At 45.3% G+C, this 24,714-nt stretch overlaps 1 protein-coding gene across 3 annotated transcripts in view; it reads left to right on the top strand.

Moving 5' to 3' along the window:
- LOC147616091 (sterile alpha motif (SAM) domain-containing protein) overlaps positions 1-23,844 on the top strand; it is a 63,905-nt gene extending 40,061 nt beyond the window's left edge. Inside the window, exons 2-10 of one of the 3 annotated variants that reach the window (XR_015262677.1) lie at positions 5,567-5,734; positions 5,818-6,177; positions 21,733-21,796; positions 21,980-22,197; positions 22,420-22,533; positions 22,660-22,765; positions 22,879-23,090; positions 23,174-23,370; positions 23,457-23,619. Coding sequence is in view for 2 of the 3 variants with exons in the window: in XM_086778727.1 (XP_086634853.1) it covers positions 5,567-5,734; positions 5,818-6,177; positions 21,733-21,796; positions 21,980-22,197; positions 22,420-22,533; positions 22,660-22,765; positions 22,879-23,090; positions 23,174-23,277; positions 23,457-23,613 (1,503 nt within the window). In the remaining variant the exon portion in view is untranslated. Of the gene's footprint in view, positions 1-5,566; positions 5,735-5,817; positions 6,178-21,732; positions 21,797-21,979; positions 22,198-22,419; positions 22,534-22,659; positions 22,766-22,878; positions 23,091-23,173 lie in introns of all 3 variants that reach the window. The other 2 variants (XM_086778727.1, XM_086778728.1) reach the window with 2 other exon arrangements.
- Positions 23,845-24,714: the final 870 nt, after the last annotated feature.

Below are 24,714 nucleotides of genomic sequence, written 5' to 3'. Positions count from 1 at the left end.
CAGTGATGTCCAGCTCTTGTAGTCTGATAGGGTCGTCTAGATCGAGTAGTGGGACCTGCTGACTTCCTGTCCTGGCATTGAAATTCCCGAGGGCCCTATCCTTCCTGCGTTTCTCCTCCTCGAGAGTCTCATGTATGATGCTCTGCGGGGGTTTGTGCTTCTTCACCACCTCCACCCAATCTTTCTTCGTGGTCTGCAGTTCTTCCCGCAGCTTATCACTCGCAGCTTTCAACTGCTCCAAGTCAGTCCTTAAACCCTCCTGAATTTTCAGTTCCCCTTCCTCCACTATGTGGTTCTTGATCGTAGCCTTTAGGGCTTCCATTTCTGCCCGGAGTTCCCCTATCATTGGGGCAACTTCTGGCATTCCTGTTTGCTGCTTGCGAAATTAGAGGAGGAAGGCCGTGTAGGGGGAGGTGTGGGAAATTAGAAGCGGAAGGTGGCAAAAATAGAATAGAAAGGGCTGGCTAAGATAGAGGAAGGGGGGGCACGTAGGGGGGCTGGCGTGGAGAGAGAAGGGAGATGGGGGCTGGTGCGCATGATGGGAAGAGAAGATGAGTGTGGCGCGTGAGGGGGTGCCACGTGTGTGGCACGATCGGAGGGGTCGTGGTGTGGGCAGCTGTGACCGCTCCCTACAGGAGGCCTACAAATCGGAAGACTATACACATAATTAGAACACTTAACTAAAGTTAACAATGGAAACAACATTAGCAACATAAATACTGGAAATACCAAAATACACATGACACCAGCACTGGGGCTGGAACCCCCCCCCGGCCCCCCTCAATACATTTGTATTTCTTGGAGTATTTATTTGTATAAGTGTCACGGGCCAAATAGGCCAGATTTCTCCACCAGGGAGTGAATACAACTCAAACAAATTGGTTTAAGTCGATGAAGATGTGTTGGTCGGAGAAGTCTCAAATCACAGGCACATCCCCACCTTCACTGGGTGCACACTTGCCTTTCATTGGTCTTCCGGGACCGTGCACCAACAGGCACGCTCGTACTAACATAGGCCACTGCGGAAGGAACATGGCCTGGTTCTCCCAGATAAGCTTTGATCCCAGATTCCCGAGTGTGTTTAACCTTCACCGGCTCTCAGAAGCTCTGAGAGCGCGGTTAGTACCACCACATAGGGAAATACTAACCACACTAGGACAACTCCTTGCGTATAGTCAGTATAATCATGCTTTGTTCCTGCTCTGTACAAACTTAAAGAATTCTCCGAATTTAATTTAGCAACTTTTAGATTTACACAAAAGAGAAACATGAGGGCACTTGGTGCAACAAGTACAATTCAGGTACATGCGGTACAATTCAGATATTGCATGTACAATTCAGGTACTGTAGGTACAATTCAAGTACAAGGCAAGTGCAACAGGTACAATTCAGCCAGTACAGCACACGTGGGCAGCAGGTACATGCAGGTACAGTCCACGTGGGTAGCAGGTACAACAAGTGAATTCAGTAGGTACAACAAGTGTAAATTCAGCAAGTACATGGTACAGCCTAGCAAATTCAGTCCAGATTCCAGCAGGTACAGTCCAGATTTTAGCACACGTGTGAAATTCAACAGCAGATACAGTCGAAGTGATGGAGAAAATGCAGAGATTCAGCCCGTGGAGAAGCGGGCGATGGAGAGAATGAGGGAGATAGTAGGCGATGGAGAAAGAAATGCAGCCACCCCCCCCCCCCCCACGTGTGAAAAATTACTAAATTCTCTCATGCAAAAGCTTATCCAAAGGTTTTTTTTAAAGGTTACACAAAATTAAAGGTTATTTAAAATGCTCATGGGCACCCTACAAAGATAATGTCCAGTCCCTAATTTAAATGTGTGTGAACACATTGGCTTATAAATATTAAAGTTGGCCATAACTTATAAATTTTACATAAAAAAAAAGAAAAAATGATAATACTTTACCACTTGTTCACACACCACACCAACGAGTCAGTAAACAACACTCCACGGTACACTGGGGGCGTCCTCGTCCAATGTTCTGGCATGGCAAAACAGGGAAACACATGCAAACAAGTCATGCAAAAACAAATTTATGCATGCATGTGCACATGTAGTGGATGAAATCTCCCTTTTATGAAACTCGTACAAAAAGTTCCTGTTGAGTGCAAAACTAGCACGACAGAAATATAAATATATGTTTTGGTCTTTCTATGGAGTGACAGTCCCATAGGTAAGACGCCATCTTGGCTATATACGGGTGGCACCAATAGGCTCCCGTCCATACAGCACGAAGCAGGTCACACACGGGTGGCACAAAACTGATTCTCGTCCATGTGACGCAGTACTGGTCACACACGGATGGCACTAATCTGGCTCCTGTCCATGTGACACCAAAAGACTGGCTCTTCCACATGGGACACTAGCCTGGCCCCATGTGAACATGGGACAAATCTGGCCGCTCTATGGCCGCTCTATGGAGTGCTAGTCCCATAGAAGTGGCTCCAGAAATGGAGATGGACCAAATGGTGACAGTAGCCTAAGGAAGGGGGTGGGTGAACATGCGATGGTGTGGCGGACGCCATGAGGGTAGTGAGGTGCAAAAGGATGGCCGCCAAGAGAGGATGGTGAGGTGGAAGAGGATGGCCGCCAAAATTGATGTACAAGATGGTGGTCTGGCCACCAATCAGTGGAGGTCTGTTTTACTGGTGCTTGCCCAGCATGCCCTAGATGTGCAGGAGTTTCGGAGTCAGTTTACCATTGTTTATGGGAATGCAGGGAAGCACAGAGGGTTTGGTCTGCGATTGCACACCTCTTTGGTAGGATTAAGAGGGATGCTACCATTTCTTTTGGTTCTATCATTTGTTTGCGACCCACAGTCTGGGCCTCAGCTGAGATTCGAGGGGACTAACAAAAGCTTGGTCATTATGGTTAGGCAAGGAGTTGCTCGGCAGTGTTGTCTTCAGAATTTGCCACTTTCACACTTTGTCTCTCCGGCACAGAGGTTAGACATTTCTTGGGAGATTATTGCTAGCATCTCAGCCTAGAATATCTGGAAGGCTAGATGCACTGAGCCATTGAGGGTACTCCCGTTCTTGTTTCTCAGTGTCTTTGCAGGATTTGGAGTGATATTATTCACACCTTTAAGGCTACCTAGGCCAGAATCTAGGGATCTTCGAGGGCTGCGGAGAGGAAGCGTGGCCAGTTTATGAGAGAGTGGGACATTGGTATCTTTTTCACATCCTCTCATTCGGGACCCTATTCGCAGCATTGGGTTCCTGATTGGTTGAGATCTCCACCTTGCTTGGTGTGAAATCTCCATTTGGTAAAATTTTTCATACTTAATAGAAGTCTTCTTTCTGAAAAAATAAAATAAAATTGATTACAAGGACATCCGCCAGAATAGCATGGGCGAGGGTGTCCACCAGAATTGGATGGTAAAAAGGATGTCCGTCAATTGGTTAGAAAGGATATCCACAAGGGTGGATGGTAAAAAGGACAGCCTTGAATGGGTTAAAAGGATGTCCTATAAAGGGGTAAAAAGGACATACTTGAGTGGGTTAAAAAGGACGTAGTGGAATGGGTGAAAAAGGACACCTGCCAGAAGGATGTACATGAAAAGGACATCCTCCAGAAGGACATACTGGAATGGGTGAAAAAGGACATCCACCAGAAGGACATACTTGAAAACGACATTCTCCATACTGGAATGGGTGCAAAAGGACATCCTCCAGATGGTGGGAAAAAGGACATCCTTGAATCGGTTAAAAAGGATGTTTTCCAGACGGTTAAAAAGTACGGTGGGAAAAGGACATCCTTGAATGGGTTAAAAAGGACGTCCTTGAAAAAAGTACGGTGGGAAAGAGGACATCCTTGAATGGGTTAAAAAGGACGTCCTTGAAAAAAGTACGGTGGGAAAGAGGACATCCTTGAATGGGTTAAAAAGGACGTCCTCCAGAGGGAAAAAAAAGGGGTTAGGCTATGGGGTAGGAAAGGCTGCGGTGGACGCTTCGGGGCGATAAGCTTTGATTCGGGAGCTGTTGACGAGGGGGGGCAGTAGACCGTCCAAGGTGCGGAGTTGCACAGCTCCTTGAGGAAGAATCTGGTGAATTAGGAATGGGCCTTCCCAGCCTGGAACTAGCTTCTTTGCCCGTTTCAGATAACGGGCTTGGTATACCAAGACCAGTTGGCCATCCTGAAATTGGGGCCTGCGGAGATGGTGGTCATGCCATGTTTTCCTTCTGTTCTGTAGAAGAGGGGCGGGCAGAGAAGGGCGCAGGTGCGAGAGGAGCAGAGTTGCAGGTGCATGCAGAAGCTCAGGTATGGGGAGCTTCCAGCCTATCAATTGTATTATTTTGATTGGCTGTCTCTAATTGCACTCTCTTCGCTACACATTTGTGGTGATCTCTAGAAGTGGCAATTATTACAAGGTTACTCAATGGCTCTTATCACGTGGGTGGTGGGATCATCATGCACAGATGACACCCATTCCAATGGGGTTTAGATGCCCCCATTCCTCTCATCACCAAAAGGAAACAAACTAGGTTATGTGGATTACAATTTTAGCTACACATTCAGCATACATGAAAGGAACCCATGCATCTTCCTAGTCATTGAGACTCATCGCATCTTTCTACCAGGTCAGAGAAGATAACTGAAAGAGGAGATATGGGGGTCCTATTTGTAACATGCGTCAGAAGATATTCTATAGTCTAGATCAATGCTAAGCACATGAGAGATTGATGCTTATCTACCTTACAAGACACAATAAGAGGAGGAGAGAGGGACCTTTACTACTGTATAATGAATGGATATATACAATGATAAACGCAGATCTGAAAACGTGCAAGCATGCACCTAGCGTGCGGAAGATACTCTAGATCGATGCTAAGCACATGAGAGATTGATGCTTATCTACCTTGCAAGACACAGTAAGAGGAGGAGAGAGGGACCTATACTACTGTATAATGAAGGGATATATATAATGATAAACGCAGATCTGGAAACATGCAAGCATGCACCTAGTTACATGCCTACCAAAAGGTTTTCGGCTGTCCTTCACTTGTGCATGCTCTAATGCACTTAACTGCTTGTCTTGCTGATCCACAGCTTCTTGAGTGATCCAGATGCCTTGGCTGCTGTAGCCGCTCTCTAGCCGTTGGTCTTCTCTTTCTCAATGCCCAAGAATGACCTTTGACCTCCCTTTATATAGGGATCTGATGGCAAGTCGTATTGAGGTTGTCCATCTATTTTCACATCATAAATTGTCATAAAAAAGGTCACCAAACATGTTCATATTGAGCCCATTAAATGTTCCAACCATTGTGGTGCATGTCTTGGGCACCTCTGGGAGCCTATAGGGCTTTCAAAACTGTCCCAATCGGTCCGCACTTGCCCTCAGATCTTATCACTGCCTGAAATCCACCTCTTGGAGTCAGGAATGATGCTGCCTCTAGGTGATGACCAGAGGTAGAGTAGGAGACATGCCATACCTAAAGGCGACAAAATGTCACTTTTGGCTGATCATTTTGTTCTCTTTTTCTGTGCTCTTGTCATGCCAATTTATAAAATTTAGTGGAGATACTTTCTGACACCTAATAATCTTAACAGGCCAAATCTCAAGGAAAAAGTGAAATGGGCGAATGTGTGCAAGTGGAGTCCTCATTTGATCTTACTCCTGTTTTACGATGGCTGGAGACACTGAACCTGTCCAGATATGCAAGTGTTTTTATTCGTGAAGAGATTGATTGGGACACCCTCAAGTGTTTGACAGATGAGGTAATCTCTTCTGTTGTAGAAACATTTACATTTGAATCTATGAAAAACCTAATATCTGAACTCAATATTTTTGACTATGACAGGATTTGAATACATTAGGGATCACAGCACTTGGCCCAAGAAGAAAAATACTTCATTCGTTACAACAAAGAGAGCAGGGAATGATTGGAGTTGTAGCAGAAAACTCAAGCAATACAAGGACTCAGGAAATTGAAATAAATGAGCAGGTGGAGGCGGATACATCTGGAAAGAAACGCATCACTGATTTTTTTTTACTTCCTGCAAATCTGCAAAGGAAATATTTGCGTGACCCACCGGTCGCAGAATCGTCTGGTAGAGATAAAGCAGGAGGTCCCAGTAGCCTTGCAGCTCGTAAAAGGATTTCTGCACAGCTAGGTGGCATTCCTGAGTGGATGTGCATCCCAGGCACCAAATTTCGGGTGGTGTGTTGCTCATAAGCACCCTTATCCCCCATGTGGTGAATAGGTTTCACAATTTGCAATTGTTTTCAAATTGCTCATAAGAGTGTAATCAGAAGTGCATTGTGTTCTTTTAGTGATCTTCGTGGTTTGCAAAACCAGTACTCCTGACTATTTTAAGAGTTGGTTTTGCCAATCGTGTTATGTACTAGGGTGAAAATGATTTTGCACAAACCTACCAAATATAACCATGTATCTAGCCTTTTCAATAAGCACTCTTATGGCCACATAGGCTCATATGCAGGGACCATCCAAATCTGCGCATGCAAAGCGCACTGTTTGCATGAGGGAGTGGGATCAAGGGATCTTTTTCTCAACAAACCCCACACAACTCTCTTGGCACCTTTGTGCCCCTGCACACCAGTTTGCACCAGATCTCATTAGCATAAGGAAAAAGCTGCTTCATTCGAGCTCTAGGAAACTAGAATTAGTGTCTAGAACCTTGGTGATTAATGAAGTACTGCTTGTCTCAGCCTAGTATATCTTCTGCTGTTGGTGCTTCTCACGAGGATGCATTCATCAACTGTGGAGACCGGTCTGCGTAACTTTCTTTGGTCAGGTTTGGATGGCTAAGGAGATGCTCGAGCCAGAGTTGCATGGGAGACTATCATTCATCCTTAGTGTTGATGTCGAGCCCGTATCTCTGTGATCTCCCTCTGATGTAGTCTGGGAGTCTGGTAGCCTGGTGCTCTCGGTCTCCGTTTGGCTCGGAGGTCCGTAGCGCGCTGAAGTGTAACCACCTCCTGTGTCAGAATAGGCACTGGGATGGATCTCTGGAAGAAATCAGTGAGCTGGAGCTGTTGCCCACCTCTCCCTATGGTATGAGTCCGTAGTAGTGTCTCTAGCAAGAATTGGCCAAATCTGCGTTGGTCTGCGGACTCCATGATTTGGTGGAGTGAGGGATGTCCACTGAAGATGGTGGTGTATCTCTCTCTAATGACACTATATGCTCTGCATCTGCATACATAATGTTCCTCACTCTCAACCTCCTCCTGGCATAGACTGCATATCCTCTCTGCTCTGGGGATCCGTGCTGCCCTACCTGCCTCAATCTCAAGCAGGTGTGATGTAACTTTGAGCTGGCCAATCACCACTGGGGCACTGTGAGGCATGTACACATCCATGTATCCAGGTCTCTGTATGGATCCATCCCTGAGATACGCATAAACTGATCTCTGTAGTATAGCATCTTCGGCGGTAGAGGCTGACTGGGTGTAATCCAAGTCTCTTGAGTGTATCGCTGCCATAAATCCTGCTGAAGGACTTTGTTCCTCTCAGTGTGAGAGAGCTGGATGTGTGGTGCATGTATATCATACTGGAAAGGTGGCAGGTGATCTATGTCAAGACCATGCTGAGTGAGCCACGGTATCATCTGTGAATACCATGATCTCCTATCTCCACCCTCTGCGAGCTGCCTGGACGCCTCAAAAGCTCTATGTGAGAGTCGATCTGATGGCATATCTTTGATCCTCTGTATGAAGCAGATCGTCTGGAAGAGGGCCTCTACTAGCATAGGAGGTGCAGCAAACTCCGTCCGGACATTGTCATGTGGGACGGAGGGTTTGCTGCGGATCATCCGTGAGAGCATAAGAATTTGAGGCCTCTCTATCTGAGACCATGTGGAGGTGGCGAGCCCAGGTGCCCATACTGCTGCAGCATACATCAAAGCAGGGGTGACTATTGTGTCAAACAACCACCCCTTCGTGCGGGGCTCCTGGAAGTGTGCTTGGTGACACTGTCTCTCTAGCATGGCCAGAGCTGCTTACCCTCGTGTGAGTATCCCTGGCTGCCTGTGCCATAGTAAATCTTCCAGGTGGAGTCGTGAATGTAATCCCCATGTACACATATGAGTCTACCACTTGTACCTGTCCTCCTCCTAGTGTGAAGATGGCCTGTCGTCGAACCGGCCCTGAGGTGTGGAAAATCATGGCCTTGGTTTTCCCAAGGTTCACTGTAAGCCCCCTCTGTGTGCAGAAGTCATCGAGTGCATGGAGATGGTGGTGCAGTCCCATCTGCGACTCAGAGACCAAAATCATATCATTTGCATATAACATAATGTGGATTGTGGTACCTGAGATGTCTACCCCGTCCCCACCACCGTGACCAATGAAGTCAGCCACCTCATCGATGTATAGCCCAAATAGTGTAGGAGAGAGTGGGCATCCTTGCTTCACACCTATGGTGCTAGCAATAACATCAGATAGCCCCCGGGGGGCATCGTATGCGCCCGAAGACTTGTTCATATAAAGCGTAGATGCCCCAAACCATCTCTGATGGGATCCCCAATGACTGTAGGCGCTGGAAGTGTCTCTCTCTTGGCGCCGTGTCAAATGCTTTGCGGAAATCCACAAAGCAGCAGTATAATCTCTTCTCCCGCGCCCTAGCCTGGTCAATCAGATGTCTCAGAGTGAATATATGGTCAATAGTGGAGAAAGCTCATCGGAATCCAGCCTGCCCTGGTGCTCGCAGTCCCTCCTTCTCTGCATATGAGCTCAACTCTGCCTTGAGTATTGTGCCATAAAGTTTGGCCAATGTATGACCAATCATGATAGTTCTGTAGTTGCTGGGGTCTAGCATGTCTCCCGCTTTGTGGAGAGGCATGATGGTGTGCATAGTCCACTCAGCTGGTAGACCCTCCACAAGTGCCCTATTAAGGAGGTGAGCAACAAAGGGTCCCAGTGTGTCAACTGCATAAATAAGATGCTCACTCTGTATACCTGTGTGGTCAGCCGATCTCCCGTGCTATAACCAGCGGATAGCTCTCTCTACCATCGAGGCAGTAAAGAAAGTAGAGGTGGTAGGGCGGGATTCCTGTGGATTCATGCAGCTGCCGAGGGATATGGTAGAGGCTCTTTGCATATGTGTGCCATGTGTGGATCCTCAATCGGGGTACGAGGGCGAGGCTCTCTCATCTTGCGCCATGCAGTGGCTGCATCTCTGCTCATGAGTAGGTGGTATATTTCCCAGTACTGTGCCTCCTCATATGCACGCCTCTTACGGTGTGTGAGGATCCTCATCTGTCGGCTCGCCTGTCTCGGTGTAATGGTCTCCGTGCTCTCTGGGCACGGAGGTGTCTATATAGATCTCTGCACTCATCATCATACCACCGATTCTGGGGTATGCTCCCAGATCTATCTGTGTGTGCAATGTGTGTATGATGGGGGAAGCTGCGGGTGGCGGCCGTATGCCGTAGAGATGACAGCTGGGTGGTGAGTGTGTCTAGAGGTGACAGGGGATCCATCTGGAATAGCCCGTCATATACATGATGCTCATATATGTCTGCGAAGTCATGGGTGAAGTAGAAGGTTGTATGCGATGCCTGCGTGGGCTGTGTGGGTGCTGGTGTGGAGCTCGCCAGTGACAGTAAGAGGTACGTGTGATCCGCACCAATAGGACAAGGGGGGATGGTGAAAGATGTCACTGCCTGTGGTCTCCATGGACCCCATGATGTAGTCCACTGTGCTACCCCCCCCCCCCCCCCCCCCCCCCCCCGATCGTGGAAAGCATGTTAGTGCTCCTGAATCTTGCCACTGTCTCATCCCGTTATAAATAACGAGATGGTGTCACGCTCCCAGCTCGAGTAAGTGATGATCATATCTGGTGTTATCCGGCCCCATGTCCTGTGACACCCTGCAGGCTCCCGTGTCCTCCACCTCTAGTGTGTGCATCACCTTGGGGTGCTCGAAATCATAAATGTCGCACTGTCGGCTCTGTGTCCGTGCATTGAAGTCCCGCATAAGGAGGACTTCCCCCATGTTGGAGTAGTGTATGATCTCATCTGAAAGGGCTGCATATGGTGACTCTCCCAATGGCCCTGTGTCCTCCTCCTCGCCTCTACTCTCATCCTCTGCTGTCATGGCATATCTCGATCCTCTAGGAGAGAAGTGGCATAGAGCAATGTATAACACCCTGTGTGCTGAGAGCTGCAGTCTAGGCAGTGGGCAGCTTAGGCAACAACGCAGGCAGCAACAACACGATGAGAGAGAGAGAGAGAGAGAGAGAGAGAGAGAGAGAGAGAGAGAGAGAGTTATATTAACGTCCACGGGAGGCCGAATCCGACCTATGGGACAGATCAGGTACATCCATTTACATTCCACTTGGAGAGAGATGAAAATACGACACTGATTTGCTTTGCCAACAATCTCCATCATCTAACGAAATTGTGAGCCATCTGGTCTCTGTAATAAGATGTAACCTTCAGTGATGGAAGGGTCAGGAACAAGAACAAAAACTCTGGGTACTCCATTAGAGGTGGTAGTAACTGCTGTGGAAGCAAACGAAGGTAGCCTGGAAGGACATGTACTTCCAAGACTTGACCAAATGCAAATCCTATGGAAGGAAAAAACTTGCGGAAGAGCGGGAAATCTCAGAGAGATCAGAATACCCTATGCCACATGATCGAAATCAAGCCGTGCTTGAAGAAGAATAATTTCGAGGGGCCAAGGGGAAAAAGGCTGTTGGCAAGTGCTTGAGATAGAAACCTCCTCCAAGTAAACGTGCATCAAAAAAGTGCAGAACGAAGTCCGAAGGGAGGGTTGCCAAATGCCAATCTCTAACCTGCGACGAGTGGGCATGGTGGGAGCCGTAGACTCTCCTAGTGAGAGTGATCTTCATTTCATTGTCAGTGTCGCTTTGGAGGATGTGAGGCTTGTCTTGTGAAAAATTGATAGTGAAAAATTGATAGTTCTCACAGCTTGTGGGAATGGAGAAGGATTGGCTTGGGCAGAAGCCATAATGCCGATCAAGGGACGTGTAACATGCGGAAGCTTATAGTGAAGATTATACTTTGATAAGGATTATTAAGCACCTTGGTTCCTGGTGATTCATAATGTAGTGGAGATAAGAGTACAAGAGAGAGGGGGAAAGAGATGGAACACATCATGCATAGTCCAACTGGGAGGTAGCTTCAGCTTCAGCAGAAACTCATTGATCTTCTTTAGAATGGGAAAGTGTTTGAAGCTCTGAAACGATAACTTTGTGCATTGCTTGCCCACTTCTTTCAACCTTTGCTTCATGATCCTGAAATATACTCAATCTCCTTCTGAGGAGATTTTTGGCTGTTCGTCTGTGGGTGGAATGCATTGGAAAAATCCAACTTAGTCCCAAAGTTATCAAATAATGCTCTCCAGAAATGATTGGTAAACTTGGCATCTTGCTGACACAATGGTCCTAGGTATGCCACCTCTATGTGGTACCAATGCTTTATGAATAATCTAGCAATGTCTTCAGTAGTAACGTCAGCTCTGTAGAGAACAAGCATAAGAAACTTGCTAAAATGATCAATAATCATCAAACATTGCGTATCACGCTTATTCATACTGGGAGGTAGGTTTGTCACAAAATCCATAGAGATATCTTGAAAAGGTCTTTTAGGAACAAGGAACAGGCAATCATTGTAACAACATGCGAGAGAGGAGCTTTCATTTTTTGGCAAACCAAACAGTGTTGCACATGAGTGAACACATTAACTTCTCCAAGTTGAGTTCATGCCTCTATGACCACCAATAATGACATCATGGGCATTGTGGAGAAGAGTTGCTTGGAATTGTTTCAATACACAAAGGCGACCTTTGTAGAAAAGCCAACCATCGTGTATTAAAAAGTGCATGGTCCTGCGGCGTCCAATGCCTGTTCCCATTGAGTACCGAATTCCACGGAATTCGGTACTCAAATTTAGGATGATCGAAGATTTCCCTTCAAAAGCGACTTTCAAACCTCCTATCTGTAGTTGTGCTTCATCTTGTCTAGTCCTGTATTAGTGAGATCCATCCGTGTGGATTGGATGTGGGACACAGTTCCTTATCTACTCAAGGTGTTGGCCACACTAGGTTGGCCTTGTCTGGAATGTACTTGATCATTCCACCAAATTGTTGGAAAATCTGCCTCCAGTGGTATTGATGGTCACTCCAATTCGCATAGGGCATTGTCTGAAGCCAGCACAAAGCCTGGTGATCTGAGAAAGTCTCAAAGTCGCTTGCATAAAGAAAATGCTTCCAATGTTTTAGGTCTGCGAAGAGTTCCTGGTCATAGACTGAGTAGTTCTTTTTTGCAAGGATCAACTTATGGGACATGTAAGTGACTGGATGCCCATTTTGTTGCCAGGCCGCTCCGATAGTGATGTAAGTGAATGGATGTCCATTTTGTCACTTGGAATGGGACATCCGAGGAGGCTAATGCTAAACAAGGAGCCTTAAATAATGCAACCTTAAGGTCCTTGAAACCTGTATTCCATGAGGGGTCATGTGAATCTATTGCCTCCGAGTCTTGACACCTCTAAGCACATCAGTGAGAGCTACCGAGACATCAGAAAACTAGTCGATGTGGGTGGAAGATGCCTAGCAAATGCCCACAAATGACCGAATGTCATAAACAGTTTTCAGAATCTCTCAATTGAGGATTTTTGCCACCTTTGCAGGGACGTGGTATCTTGTAGATGGCGCTATTCGACCCCCTTCCCATCAATGTAGATGTGACCATCCCTATAATGTGCCTTCTTCCCTTCTTTGCGTGCTGCCTTGATCTTCGGCATGCATAATCTTCTTTGAGAGAGAGAGAGAGAGAGAGAGAGAGAGAGAGAGAGAGAGAGAGAGAGAGAGAGAGAGAGAGATGAAATGAAATGTTATATTAACGTCTTCAAAAGGCCATAATGACCTATGAGACCAAAAAGTTACATCATGGTGGATCTGATACAATGTCTAGATAAAAAACCAGAAAATGAAAAATAAAGATGATACTACTGGCACCTAGAAAATGAAACCTAGAGAGAGAGAGAGAGAGAGAGATATTAACGTCTACAAGAGGCCAAAGTGGGCTATGAGACAAAAGTACCAATACATCCAAAACTCAAGGAAACTAAATGTCCCGAGTAGAAAACGAAAAGCATAAACTAAAAAACAACTAGCTATAACATGTGGCCAAAGAGGAACTAGTGGCCTAATACAACTGCCAGAAAAAGGCATATCTGATAAAAGTGTGGAACTGGAAAAATGGTATTCTATGGGAAGTAGTTGAGATAGACTCATCCCATAATGTCTCGCATAGGTCGATCCAGCATAGACGCCTAGGCTGAAGCGTCAAGGTCGTGCCAATATTGTGTGTATCCTCTGATAATGTCTCGGCTGGGGACGCGGCCTAGTTGGTCGTGGACGCCGTGCTGTACATAGCTCTCCAGCTCTGTCCAGGGTGACTCCTTGAGGTGGCTGTGTGGGCCCAGTTGACTCGTGGTCAATGGTGCGAGGGGTCGCTGCTGCTCTGAAGAGAGAGAGAGGAGGGAAGAAGAAGAAGAAGAAGAAGAAGAAGAAGAAGTAGAAAAAGAAGAAGGATTGGGTCGCAAATGCCCTTTGAAGAACCCCCACCAAGGACTGGTGCATTTGCTCTATCGAACGACGAATTGCTTGGGTTCTCCCTGTGGCTGTCCTGCCCCTTGGATAACTTCAGCACTTGGTGAATAATTTGATGATTTAATCCCTAGACAAGCGTCGACTTTTATAGGCACATATGGTTGCTGGTGTGGTCAGTTTGCTACATGGCCAGTAGATAATGCTCCAGACCTGTTTTATATGCACTGAAAAGAGGCACGTATTCATATGTGGCTACCAAAGTTGCTGGCCACTTGTGGTATGGCTGCCCATATGCTGGCCGACTGTTGTGAAGCCTCAAGAAGGCCGGCCAACTGTGGCAACAACCTTTTTGGAGCTGGCCGTCTTGCTACCCAGGCTTTGCAGGCCTGGCTGACTGCATACCCAGCCCTTCATGGGCTGTGGGGCTTGCCCATGCACATCTGCTGGCTGAAGATGAGAGGATTTTCTATGCTCCCTTGGACTGAAGCATGGAGTGCTTGGGATGATTTGTATGCTCCAAGAACCCGAGGAAACTTAAGCACGCATGTTCTCTTGACTTTTTGATTGAATGATGTGATTTATGCAATGATCTATGGGGTGCTTTTTATAGGAGATTTTACTGTCGGTCAGTGCTATAATGTTGATGTCGGCCAGTTAATATTGTCCACAACTAGTGAAATTAAGCATTAAGTAGAAGTGCCTAGCATTAAATGTTGGCATTAAATTAGATGCTATGATGGAAATTGACTGTTTACAGCTCTGATGCTGGCCGACATGAAGTTTGAGGGCTCTATAATGCTATGCATCAGGACAAGGCAAATGCTATGCCATGGGCTTGCCAATGGGTGGCCCATGCATCAATGCTTCTATTTGCTTTGTATATGCCAACTATAGGACTAACTTATGCATGCCTTAACCTCACATGACTCTACATGCATGCATGCCCTAACCTCAGATGACTCTACATGCTTGTTCTCCAAGTGGGTTAAGTGACTGACCCTGACACTTAAGGTTGAGAGACTGACCTACGTATCTTGTGCTTGTTCCGGTTGGGGCTTACAATGGGGCCACGACATATTGACAAATATTCCTAAAAGGGGTATTAGTGGTGTATAATGTTACACTGACTGCTGAGCCTGTGTGTCACATAGCTCCAAAGGATCGGATTTTCCGTAGGACATATCGTGGACCTTATTCTTTTCTCTCAGGATTTAGTTGCTTTAATCTATAGGTTGATTATCTGTGTGTCTTGGTTTGTCGATCAAGTTAATAAGATTTGGCTCCTCACTAAGACAGCCCGTTGGTGGAAACAAAACCTAAAGAAAATATGGCATAGTAAATTGCTACTAAAATCTAGATTGTTTTTATGGCGATGCTTGTTGGGAGTGCTCCGAGTTGGATAATTTCTTGAAAAAAGATTGTGAAATACTCTTCTTGCCATTGCATAAAGGAAATAGTGATGCATCTGCTTTGGTCTTGTCCGTAGACTAAAAGTTTCCTTCGGCAAATTTCACATTCTCTTAGGCTCAGATTCCCTGAGTATTCCTTCTCGAGATTTTTTTGGTTGTTTGGCAGGTGGCCTTCTAGATTGGATCATGGACAACCCTTTCTAATCTAGACTAGATATCTTTGCTTTTTGGACAATATGGCATGCAAGAAATCAATTGGGTTTTCATTCCATAAGGATTGCATGCTATCACTACTTTGATCAATCCATGTGTTAGTCTTTGTTTGACAACATCCATGTGGATCAGATTGATGATGGCTAGTTGGCTTTGTTTTTTCAGTGTTTTTAACTTGTGTGACTGTTCTTCAAGAAGTTTGCCTCACTCTTGAGAACTTCTTTCTTTGTACAAAAAAGCAATAGAACATTTTTACCAAAAGAAAGTGTGTCACATAGCACCAAAGTGCAGGGTGCATGTGACATAATGCATTGAGGATAGAAGAGACAAGAGAAGGATTTGGTATGATCTCATCAATGTTTGCAAGCTGCTCTTGAAGGTCTTTCACCTTCATTAGGTACTCATCCATAGAGTCATTCTCATTCATATTCAACATGTCCAACTGCTTCTTCAAGTAGGCAACACGTGCCTCGTTGCGCACCTAATAAAGTGCTACAAGGGCATCCCACGTTAACTTAGTAGTGACACATGAGAGGATATGAGGAATGAGGCTCCTCTTCAAGGGCAATGAGTGCATGGGCCTGTGCCTCAGTGGCATCCCATCATTTGTTGATCCACAATAAGAGGTGTGGGTGCTTGAACCACGGCGATCTAGAAGTAGCTGTGCTACCTATCATAGTAGGAGCAGCTAGCTGTTGCCCAACTGGCGAGAGAGGACGAGCCTCTTCACTAGAAATCATGACCCATAGGCCTTTGGAAACCAGCGGGTTAGTGGGTGCTGATGTGCAACTTATGAGAAAGCTAGAGGATGAGCTTCTCATATATCGGAACAGTAGCCATATGTTTGGACGGCCAATAGCACAACTGAGGGACACACAGTTGGAGCCTGTCTTGGTGGGAGAAATATGGCATTGGTACTCCAGATTTGGTAAGTAACAAGTTACTAAGTAAAACTTGTCTACGAATATTGACAGTCTTATACTTCTATTCAATGATGAATGGTGTTGATTTTTATTTGTAGAGACGCATTGCCATGAGAGTTCTCTCACAAGATTGTAGTTAAGGACCTTGTGAGAGAAACTGGAGTACATGGGCACTTTTCCACACCAAGAAGAGAAATAGGCTCTCAACTGCACAATTGGAGAGGCTTGTGTTCTGTCATTGCAACCTGCGATTGATAGAGCAGAAAGGGAACCCCATCGAGCCTCGCCAAGTCAATTTTGACAAGACTGATATCACAAAGTGTAGGGAGATCCTAGACATCCCTCAGGAGGATAGAGATATCTATTCCATGTTGTATGAGGAGATTACAGCTACATGTCATGGTACATGATCTAGGCAGTTTGCTAGTACCAGTGCGACACCAGCAGATCATGAGGATGAGGCATTTAAGGACGACTCAGCCAGTGGTACTAGTAGTGAGAGTGAGGATGAGCGTGATGGAGAGGATGATGAGGATGATGGGCAAGAGGATGAGTCTTGAGTCATTTATCTATGTACTTTTTTTTGGATTTGGTGGACCGTGGGACATTGTGTGATTGTCATGACTCTTGGGAGTCATCATGATTTATCTTTATTATGATGTTTTTTATCATTGTGTTAAGTGAAGTACAAGACTCTTCGCTGCCCAGTATCATGTATGGAATGTGGATTGTAGAGAGATGAATATGGGTGTTGTTTTCTAGCATTGAATCATTGTTTACATTGAATAATAATGAATCCAATGTGTTTTCTTATGAGTCATGTTTTTCAAGTATTCTGCCTGCTGAAATAAATAGGCTAAGTAGTAAGACCTAAACACTTATTTCTTGTACTATTGTACATTCTATATTAAAAAATATATATATTTTTGTATTTTTGTTTGAAACTTTTTTTTTTTGGCCGTTTCAAAAAAATATGAAACTTCTGAAACGTTTTTGAAACCCGTTTCAAATCAGGCGTTTCTGAAACTCGTGGTAACTATGAAGAGGATGCACCAAGCCCTCATGTCCACCTCTTTTATCCATTGGCATCTCAACCATTGTAAAATCCCCACCAATAATCCAATAGTTGGCAAGAGGCATCAGCGTAGTAAGCGATTTCCAGAAGACAATCCTCTCACCTCTATGGTTAGGAGCATAGAGGTTGAGAATACCAATGTGTGTAGTACCCTGCATAAGAAGGATCCACTGCGCTCTCGCAGGAAAAATGATACCATGTCCAATGATGCAAGGCAAGATCAAAGCTGAAACAGAGATAAGGACACCACCCTTGGTACCAATATCTGGTGACCAAAAGGTGTTTCTTGAGAGAAGCTTGCTTGATCTCCCACACTGTCTAGTATCCAATTTATGTTCTTGCAAGAGCAATACATCCATAGGTTCACTTGTAATTGCATAATGAAGCTGGGTTTTGACAATTTGTTTCCGCCGACACGGAAAAAACCCCCCAAGACCATGAATGTTCCAAGAGACAATCCTCATAAGGACTTAGAGTAGGAGCGGCCAGATCTCGTGGTCAACGAAGGACCCCCTTTAGAGACGGAAGTACGTCTCGCATAGGTAAGAGAGGGAAAATTTGACGATGTAAACCTTACCTCTCTCTCCCACTCCAGGGAAAAGCCAGGGCTAGTCCTCAAAATTGGAGAGGTACCATGACAATGCGACTACGCAACATCATCCTCAAGGGTACAATCATCCTGTAACTGTAATGCAGCATCCTCTTGTGAGGGATCCAAATCATGTCTCTGCAAAGCCTCATCCTCCAAAGAAGGATCAACATCCTGTGAGGCAATAGCTGCATAAGGGTTGGGGTGATCCGCTAGGGGTGTGGGTGAAGGGGAAGGTGCAGGGGTCCAAGGGTGCCTGCCATCCCTAACCACAATCCAACATTGTGTGGTTTGTTGTGGCATAGGAGCAACTGGAGTCTGGGCAACAGCAGAAGGCATCTGATGGGTAGGACCTCGCCGCCTCCTAGCATGGCCCCTCGATCTTGGACAATCTCTAGCAATGTGGCCTTGTTGACGACAAATCCGACACGGGTCAGGTCAGGTCTGCGTGCAATCTCCATCCTCTATCGGAAATGAGATCCGTTAGTTCTCTGAAGTATAATATGGTCGTCAGTAATCGATGGATCAAGAACAAGAACAAGGACCCGGGGTACACCATCAAGAGTGGCGGTAATAGTTGCGGAAGCTGAGTCTTGAGAAAAATTGATGATTCTCCCGGCTAGTGGGGATGACGAAAGGTTGGCTGCGGCAGAAGAAGCCATAAAGCCAATGGAGAATGTGTGGGCGGCCGACGTGAATCCAAATAAAATTGCTGCTGAAAGAAAAAGGGGAACGGGGGAGGACAAGGCAGCAGGTGCAGAAAGGCGGAAGCAGAATGCGGGAGCAACAAAGGCGTGTGCAGAGGTGGGAGCAGATGGGGGGTGGTAGGGCGGGAGTAGCTAGGGAAGAGGCAGGAGCAGAAGGGCAGGCGGGAGTAGCAAAGGGGTAGGCGGGAGAAGCTGTGGCAGAGGCAGAAGGGGTAGGCGGGAGCAAAATGGATAGAGGCAGGGCAGAGAAGAGGTGACAGCAACTGGGGCAGAGGCAGAAGGGGCAGGTGGGAGTAGAAGGGACAGAGGTGAGGGCCAGGAAGGAGGTGACAAGGAATGGAATCAGCAGCGTGAGCTCACCTCTCCACAAGCTCTTTGTACGGTATGAAAAAAAAAGGCACACATCTTTATGATTGGGTTGTTCAGAATCAAATTGCGTGATGCATTGGTTAGCATCACATTCAATAGGTGATAACATGTGCTAAAGGATCTATCCAAGTGAGCCTTGGCAACCAAACTATCACTATCTCACAGATATTTGCAGCTGCTGCCATGTCTTGTGCCTGTGTGGGAAAGAGGCTGCCATAGTGACTTGGTTCTTGTTCCATGCAAGGAGTGCAAAAACCCCATAGTGCATCTCTACTCACTCTTGTAGCCGCTTTCCTCTGCTGACTCATAAATTGGATCTTCGATATCTACTTTTCTAGCTCAATCCCTAGAAATATCCACATGCATTTCGAGGAGTGATGCATATAATAGAGCATGCTCCCATTAGTCTATCCATCTCTTTAGATATACCAGTCATATACATACATACATTGGTGTGCTTCTTTGAGACCTTTTCTTTATCCGAGTGCATTTGTTTATGTTATCCACAAAGCTTTCTAGTGCCTTTATTTTCAAGAATCATGGACCTTGCCTATCATCTATGTGATCTTCCAAGATGTGTATATGAATTGCTTAACTAATGCTGCAGTCTTTCATATAGGCCTCTGAGGCACGACAGCACCTTAGGCTCAGAGGCGACAAAAGCATGGTCATGGCTGCAGTGGCTTGGCTCAGAGGCCATGGCGAGCTTGGGCACAGAGGCTTTACTACGAGCTTGGCTTGGGTGAGCGCAGTAGCTTATACACAGGCGAGAGCAGACGGCAAGCATAGCAAGGTGAGGCAGAGCACCCGCTCTTATACCATGTTGAGAGAATAGGGAGCGCAACACACACACGCGATGGATGGCCAACGAGGCTGCCTCCCAAGAGCCCTTTTGATCCCTTAACCCCATTTACCCGTAAAGGTTTGTGGAGGGATGAGGAGGTCTTAGGGTCATTTGACCCTATATCTAAGGTCTTTTTAGACCTTTATACAACATGTGGGTATACTCAGTCCACGTGGCAGCCGGTGAGGACAGCTCTTCCGGCAGAAGGAAGAAGAGGCGATGCCTTCCATTGTTGCAGCACAGCATAGAGACCTGGTTTAATGATCGTGAGAACTGAAGCAGTCGCCGGCACACACCAAAAGCAAGTGGAGCCATCCAATCTTCAGATAAGTGCATAAGCTATCCACAATGAAGCAATCGACGGCCATGAACCACCAAAAAAAAAGGAGAGAAAAAAAGAAGAGATCCCTAAAGTTTAATAAACCTTATCCTCTTTTAAGAGGTGGTTCACATGCAGTGCATTAAGGAGGGAAATAGCAAACACTATCATGCATTTCCAACATATTTTTGTATTGGCGTGGTATTCATCAACTTGGGCATGGAAATCTCCATCAAAATATTATTACCACAAAAATTTATAGGCCGAATAGGAATCCATGAGTTTTTTATGTGTGATGAAGGAAGAGTGCATTTCTCCTAGTGTATGGGTTTCTTGTCTCGACTGAGTCAAAAATAGGATGTAAAAGTGGCCAAATGAGCACGCAAAAATGTGTGTTAAGCATCAAAGAGCATGAGGTCTACACCAAAGGCATAATGAAGAAGACAACGCCAAATGCCCTTTCACAACGACATCGACATTGACATCAAAGAAGAAGCATGAAGTCAGCACCAACAAGGAGTCTTCATGAAGTGAGGAAACTCCAATGACTCACTTCACTAGAGAAAGCAACATGAACTACCACTACCCAAGCCTATTCTAAAACAAGTCACCAAATGAGTAGGGCAAATCGAAATCCAACAATTTGTAACACTCGATCACTTGAGAGTAGCCAAAGATGCACCTAGGGGGAGTGAAAATCAAATGAAAAACCACCGTAGTAGCAATTTAGCACTAAGGGAGAGGTGTAGGAGTTGTCACCAAACCTGACCACCTGAGCATTGCAATTTATGCACCTTGGGGGGGTATTGACGTATTAAACCTCTTATTTGACCACCTTGTAGTAGCCTAAGAATATGACACCAAAGGGGGGTGTTGAGAAATGTGGTGCCATGGAGCACAAGGAAGGTAGTGACAAGCAACTAGCAAACAGCCACATGAGCAAGCAAGGATAATCCCACATGAGCTAACAAAGCCAACATCTACTCACCTCATATAAAGGGGGGTCATTTCAAGCAATGAGTAATATAGAACATCTCAATTTTTTTCTATAAGTACAAGTTTCAATCTTGTAACCTAACTGAACAATAAGCACGCGGGCGTGTGCGCTCAGGATGAATTCTCCACACACACACGCGCGCGCGTGCTCAGGATGAATTCTTTTCATTTTTTTCCAACTTAGTGTATGATTAGTTTCTAATTAGGTAATTATGTTGTCAATAGGAGAGTTTGATCCGTCTTTCTTACCATATTGTCTTCCAGTTGTTTACTTACCACAAGTTCTTTGTTCTTTCATGGGCTGTAGTTGGAAGATCTTGTGTTGGGGTCTCCTACAGCTTGCCTGGTCCGGTGGAGTAGAGCTCAAATGAGCTTGCTGGACCCTGGTCCCAATTGATGCTGGCATAGTGTTGTAACTGTTGCAGGCTGCAACAGCTAGATCAATGTCTGACAACACCAGGCCCTGGGCTGGAAACAACCTAGAATGGATTAATGTTTGAAGATGACAATCTATATGACGCATGAAATAAACCCTTGTTGCTATTGCAATATAATGCATAGTTTCAACCAAGAGGCATTCTTAATCTGGGATACAGTTCTCATAGTTTTTTTTCTGCCTTAAAGAGAAATTTGAAGGTGGTTTATGACAAGTTCTACGTACATTTGCTAAAATGTAGAGACTATATTTTTTTGGCAGAGCTACACGAGTGTGATCTCTTTCTGTTGTGGTAACAGGATGCTTTTCAACATTTGAGAGGAGACTGCTGTCATTGGTTCCTTACACACTTTCATACTGATCGTAAGACTTTGTGCTCCATTACAAATTCAGCCACAACTCTGTACACTAGCACGAATTTACATAAACACAGAAACCATGTGCGCACTAGTAAACATGCACAAGGCAGAGACAGAAAAGGTAGAAAACTGATATTCACCTTGCTTTGAACAGACATATTAATTTCTGGGCATGTCCTTTTGCCAGATTACCAAGGTCTCACCCGAGGGTTTAGATATGGTCATGTTTATTGCTCGCCTATCACAGCTCAATTGGTGAATGCAAGAATTGGTGTCCCATGGGAGCGTCTTAAATCTTTGTCACTCAATGAGAGAGTTGACATTGATGGAGTAAAAGTGACATTAATTGATGCCAACCACTGTCCTGGCTCTGTGATGATCCTTTTTGAACCTCAAAATGGTAAGGTGAGTCTGTCTTTGACGTAAGGTATGATGTGGTATATTTACGGTTACAAAAGAACATGGAGTATATTCTTAAAAATTGTGCTTGGATTAGTAGTAAAAATTTGAAGAGAAAATTGGATTACTTTTCATGTGTGCGTGTGCATATGGGTGTAGTATCAAGACTCAAGTACCTGTCAAAGGTACTCATTTTGGCTGTCTGAATGCTGTCTTGTTCTTTTACAGGCAGTCCTGCACACTGGTGATTTCCGCTTTTGTGAAGATATGGCCAGTAGCTCTGTGCTTCAGGCTTGCAACATTCATACTCTCATGCTGGACACAACATACTGCAATCCTCAGGTATCTGTCAATAGCAGTTTTTCCCAAGGCTACACTCTGTGATAAATCATCTTGGGGTGTATTACTAGGACCCAGATACATTCTGGCCTGTCATGTTTTCTAAATACTAATGCAAATTGTATCCAGTATGACTTTCCCAAGCAGGAAGTAGTGATTCAATTTATCATTGATGCCATTCAAGCAGAGGCTTTCAATCCAAGTACACTGTTTCTAATTGGCACCTATACCATTGGTGAGTCGTCCATACTGTTAGCATGCACCTGAGCATCCATGGAGCTTTTTCTTGTCCAATTTTAGCAGTGTGTATGCTCTTCTTCTATCATCAAAGGGATGGAACTATTACAGGGAAAGAGAGGATATTTTTTGAAGTTGCCAAGGTCCTCCAGAAGAAGATCTATGTAAGTGCCACGAAGTTGCGCCTTCTACAGTGTATGAAATTCCCAGATGAGGATATGGGATGGTTGACAACAAATGATCAAGAGACACATATCCATGTAGTACCTCTCTGGAGTATTGCAAGCTTCAAAAGAATGAGCTACATCTCACGGCATAATCATGTAAGTGGGTTTGATGCTTTAACTCTCTGCTCATGTATAGCTGTTTTAGCTCTGAAATGTGATCGGTATGGTCAAATATTCAGGGAAGGTACAACTCCATTGTCTCATTCTCCCCTACTGGATGGAGCTTTGGAAGAGGCAAGAAACGAACGCCTGGTCGGAGATGGCAGCAGGGAACTATTGTTCGGTGATTTTAATAATAAAGTGACCTATGATTAATTTTATTAATGAGTTTGTATGATGTGTTCCAACTTAAGATGTCACTTTTTGCATCTTGCAGGTATGAAGTTCCTTACAGTGAACACTGTAAGGAACTTCTACTTAAGATGTGTTCCAACTTAAGATGTCACTTTTTGCATCTTGCAGGTATGAAGTTCCTTACAGTGAACACTGTAGCTTTAAGGAGCTAAGGGATTTTGTGAGGTTTATAAATGCTGTTAACATTGTACCAAGCGTGCATAATGACTCTGTTGAAGCAGCTGATGCTTTGGTTGCTCTGTTGCTGAATGAAGAAGATGAATGAGTTGTCTTATGCTCAACTTCATACACCACACTTACATTGCAGTGCTTTCCTAGAAGACACTTCACATCGGGTTTCCCTTGTGTGTAGGCATTACTCTCTTGATGCCAACCTCTTCCTGTAATGCTTTGATGGGCATTTTCACCTGTAACTAATCTCTGTATTGAATACCCCTGATTGCAGTTAATAGTGAACTGTCTCATCATAAAAAGCAGACCTTTTTTTTTTGCACAATCAGGGTACTCATTTCAATCATCTTGGTTCATTGGTAAGAGGCTCAAGTTCTGTTTTTGGCAAGATTAGAGTTAATAAGTATGAAAGATAGTACAGGAAAAGGTCTGCATTTGTGAGAGAAGGGAGTACGTATGCTTGGTAACAACAAAACCAGGACCATGCAGAAATTGTTATACAACATCTTGTCAGACCTTAGGCATCGGTATAGTTTTACAAAATCTTGTCATACCTTAGACATCAGTATAGTTTTTTTTTTTTTTTTTTGGGGGCGGGGTGTGGAATTGCGAGAGTGGGTATTGATATCTTTTTTCTTCCAAGAAAAGATCCTTCTATTAGTAAAAAGAAAAACCTGCGAGACCTGCGAGAGGCAGAATACAATCCCTGTAGTAATACAGTCAAAATGTACAAAGCATGGGGGAAGCTCCCTCCACAGCTGGCTGCTCTCGAAGGGAGGTTACACTATTTTTTGGGGGGGCGGGGGCGAGGGGGGGGGGGGGGGGTTGTGCACAGGGAGCCTCGAATGTCATTCAGTTCATGGGCAAGGCTATGTGAGGATAGTGTTCGACTCCTTGAGCCTCACCGCAAACGTCCTTGACTGGAGCCCGCTCCCAGTATGGGAGGTGCAGCTCTTCTTGGCGCACTGGCACCATGTATTCTTGCTAAGTCAAACCCGTTGGCACAGGCAGCAGGTTTTCCGGTCACAGTTTGCTTCCCAGGACTCCCTAGGGAAATATGTGCCAGTCCTTCCAGCAGATTGGCAGGATCCTTGGTGAAGTAGTTAAGATGCCCCCCATGACAGCTTCTGTTGTCGCTCCAGCACGGGCATTCCGACACTCCGATTCATCATGACATCACCGGAGTCCCTTCCCC

This window comes from Cibotium barometz, chromosome 39, assembly GCF_041138505.1.
Source record: "Cibotium barometz isolate CiBa-2024 chromosome 39, ASM4113850v1, whole genome shotgun sequence".
NCBI lineage: Eukaryota > Viridiplantae > Streptophyta > Polypodiopsida > Cyatheales > Cibotiaceae > Cibotium > Cibotium barometz.
Note: the sequence above shows the minus strand (reverse complement) of the source record. Positions and strands in the feature narration are given on the sequence as shown.